At 33.3% G+C, this 3,854-nt stretch overlaps 1 protein-coding gene across 1 annotated transcript; it reads left to right on the top strand.

Annotated features, from left to right (window-relative positions):
- The first annotated feature begins 204 nt into the window (after positions 1 to 204).
- LOC122801796 lies at positions 205 to 3,205 on the top strand. Its single transcript, XM_044071402.1, has 2 exons — positions 205 to 1,353; positions 1,474 to 3,205. The coding sequence occupies exons 1-2, from the start codon at positions 752 to 754 to the stop codon at positions 2,300 to 2,302; spliced, it is 1,431 nt and encodes a 476-aa protein (XP_043927337.1). The 5' UTR covers positions 205 to 751; the 3' UTR covers positions 2,303 to 3,205.
- Positions 3,206 to 3,854: the final 649 nt, after the last annotated feature.

Raw genomic sequence — 3,854 nt, 5'->3', positions numbered from 1 at the left:
TAATGTCTTAATGGCTGCATTGTGTTAGATCAGTAAAGAAAAAAGCAGAATAAGTGACAAAATTGAACCCCCCCCCCAAAAAAAAAAAATCACAGTAAACAGTTCTGTCTACCCTGGCAGACATAAAAAACAGAAGCCAAGTAGAAAATAATAATAACAATAAAAACAGCAACAATAATAATAATAATAATAATAATAATAATAATAATAATAATAAATAGCTTGTGACCCAGGTGCAGAAAAACAAGAGATAGTATACTAATACAGAGAGTGTGGTATGGCCTTTCCCTTAGGATATCTTCAGAAGAAAGAAGAAAAAACAGTGAGGGAAGAGATTATATACGGAGATATACTGACTTACAGTGATCTGTCCCAAACCATTCTAAAGCCCATTTAGTGACATCATGAAAAAATAATACCTGTTCATGGCAAAGATTATCAGCTGAGGTTACACAGTTCCCTTGCAGTGACACTCCGTGATCAAAATTGCAATCAGCCATCTTATGATTCGTGAACTCCCTGTACATGATTTTCCATTCAATTCACAATGAGATGTTGTGTATGGCTGCTTATATCGACAGATAATAATCTGTGCATACTGTATAGTAACAAAATCCGCAGTTCTCATTGTCATTGGGTTATTCTTATAATGTACTTCATAAAGTGTACATTCAATGGCATCTCAGACAGAAAGCTTATTTTATAATTAGACATTTTGGGTACATACAACTGTACTGCTTCCAAATGGATAATGATAATCAGTGAGCTTCTAATGATAATCAGTGAGCTTCTAATGATAATCAGTGAGCTTCTAATGATAACCAGTGAGCTTCTGATAATCAGTGAGCTTCTAATGATAATAAGTGAGCTTCTAATGATAACCAGTGAGTTTCTGATAATCAGTGAGCTTCTAATGATAATCAGTGAGCGTCTAATGATAACCAGTGAGCTTCTGATAATCAGTGAGCTTCTAATGATAATCAGTGAGCGTCTAATGATAACCAGTGAGCTTCTGATAATCAGTGAGCTTCTAATGATAATCAGTGAGCTTCTAATGATAACCAGTGAGCTTCTGATAATCAGTGAGCTTCTAATGATAATCAGTGAGCTTCTAATGATAACCAGTGAGCTTCTAATGATAATCAGTGAGCTTCTAATGATAGTCAGTGAGCTTCTAATGATAATCAGTGAGCTTCTAATGATAGTCAGTGAGCTTCTAATGATAATCAGTGAGCTTCTAATGATAATCAGTGAACTTCTAATGATAGTCAGTGAGCTTCTAATGATAATCAGTGAGCTTCTAATGATAATCAGTGAGCTTCTAATGATAATCAGTGAACTTCTAATGATAATCAGTCAGCTTCTAATGATAACCAGTGAGTGTCTAATGATAATCAGTGAGCTTCTGATAATCAGTGAGCTTCTGATAATCAGTGAGCTTCTAATGATAATCAGTGAGCTTCTAATGATAACCAGTGAGCTTCTGATAATCAGTGAGCTTCTAATGATAATCAGTAAGCTTCTAATGATAATCAGTGAACTTCTAATGATAATCAGTGAGCTTCTAATGATAACCAGTGAGCGTCTAATGATAATCAGTGAGCTTCTAATGATAATCAGTGAGCGTCTAATGATAATGAGTGAGCTTCTAATGATAATGAGTGAACTTCTAATGATAACCAGTGACCTTCTAATGATAACCAGTGAGCGTCTAATGATAATCAGTGAGCTTCTAATGATAACCAGTGAGTGTCTAATGATAATCAGTGAGCTTCTAATGATAATCAGTGAGCTTCTAATGATAATCAGTGAGCTTCTAATGATAACCAGTGAGCTTCTGATAATCAGTGAGCCTCTAATGATAACCAGTGAGCATCTAGTGATAATCAGTGAGCTTCTAATGATAACCAGTGAGCATCTAATGATAATCAGTGAGCATCTAATGATAATCAGTGAGCATCTAATGATAATCAGTGAGCTTCTAATGATAATCAGTGAGCTTCTAATGATAACCGGTGAGCTTCTGATAATCAGTGAGCTTTTAATGATAATCAGTGAGCTTCTAATGATAACCAATGAGCTTCTGATAACCAGTGAGCTTCTAATGATAACCAGTGAGCTTCTAATGATAATCAGTGAGCTTCTAATGATAACCAGTGAGCTTCTGATAATCAGTGAGCTTCTAATGATAATCAGTGAGCTTCTGATGGTAATCAGTGAAATTCTAAGAAGCAGAGGCAAAATTAACCTTCTGAATTTAACATCAATATGCTTACATGTTTACACATTGACAATGAGCTAAGTAATACTTTACAATTTTAAATGCATTATATTTTATGCATATTTCCACTTTATATCTGTCTTAATTATAACAATATCTCAAACCAAAATGAAGTATGTGATCAATAAGAGGAATTCATATTTAAATGTTTATTTTCATATACCACATTTTATGATATCATGGTTTCTGTCCAGTGATAAGCAACGTGTACAAATTTAATATATGCATATGTAAATGTATAAATCAAACATGTAAATAAATCATGTTGTTTAAATTTGGCAAGTTTGTATCTTCTGTTTTATTCTCTTCACTTGCCAAATCCAAAGGAAAAAATTTGAATGCAGTAAGAAGATTAAAGACTATTGTGTGTAATTTTTATGTTTTGAGGATATATTCAGGAGGTTAAAAAATCCTCACACTTCTGTGGTATCAGATCTGCTGACTCTTTTGAATCTTTATTTTTAAAGGTTTATATAGGTAAATATTTTCATTCCTATAAGTATGTAAGCCGAGCATGGGAATCTGAACAGACACCTTATTTTCTTCACATAAGAGAAACAAAATGTGTTTTTTCTTGGGCAGAACACAATTGATATGAAATGACCACACATGCTTTAAATTATGTAAGCAGTAATGAAGGGTGATTCCACAGTTACACCTTTTAATATAATGTGTGTGAAGAATCTTGCTGTTAATCTTTGAGTTTAAGATGATGTGACCTGTAAAAAAATGTTCATATTGTAATAACTGTTTGATGTCATCTGTGTTTTGATCGAATTACTGATGACTGTATGTTACTTGACTGCTACAGCATGACAGATGCACAAGCACTCAGGATTATTACCTAGATAAAAAAATGAACATGAAACGTTTATGTTGTTCTCATTATTTTTAGAATAAAATTGGCCAAGAGCTGTTCAAATACTTCATGTCTGGTTACACAAAAGTGTAAATATATACTTTATTCTACCATTATCGAATGACGTGTTACGTATTTTGTGTAATTTCTATGAGCATGTAATTCAATTTTGTATTGTGTTTTTATAAAGATAAATATACTGCTTTTTCAATAAATTACAAACAATTCTGAGATATGACTATTATTGATATTAATGACAATTCTATAAGTAATTAGATTTGTTTGCATCAATGAGGTTACAACATTTGGCATTACTAGTTTCAGTATTAAATATTTTTCTGTTATTGCAGCATTACTGCAATTGATACAAGCAACCAATGACAAATGATGGTTCAGTATAATGCCCCTTTGTGGTACAGCAGGGCACTTGTACTTCTAGAATGACATTGTAGATTATAGAAAATGATTGCTGTGACACACAAAAAAATGCCTCTTGTCACAGAATTCTGGCATATCAAAATGGGATCCGTGCAGATCCTTGACTGCATCTTTCACCGAATCCCAATTTAGTGAGCATATTTGCGTGAAAGTGCTGTTCACCGAAGCAGCACTTTTGCATAAGTATACTTGTTGTTCCAGTTGTACTATGGTGTGGTAAGAGGAAATCCCTTTTTTCCCACTGTAGTGCAACCTCGGCATGAGAATATTAAAGTA

Source organism: Protopterus annectens, chromosome 5.part0, assembly GCF_019279795.1.
Source record: "Protopterus annectens isolate FY-2018-M chromosome 5.part0, PAN1.0, whole genome shotgun sequence".
Classification (NCBI taxonomy): domain Eukaryota; kingdom Metazoa; phylum Chordata; order Ceratodontiformes; family Protopteridae; genus Protopterus; species Protopterus annectens.
This window is presented reverse-complemented; position numbering and strand designations above follow the sequence as displayed.

Coding starts and splice junctions, on each gene's coding strand:
- LOC122801796 (XM_044071402.1), top strand. CDS start 752: ATGATAATCAGTGAGCTTCTAATGATAATCAGTGAGCTTCTAATGATA. Junction 1,354..1,473: donor AGTGAACTTCTAATGATAAT/CAGTCAGCTTCT, acceptor TCTAATGATAAC/CAGTGAGCTTCTGATAATCA.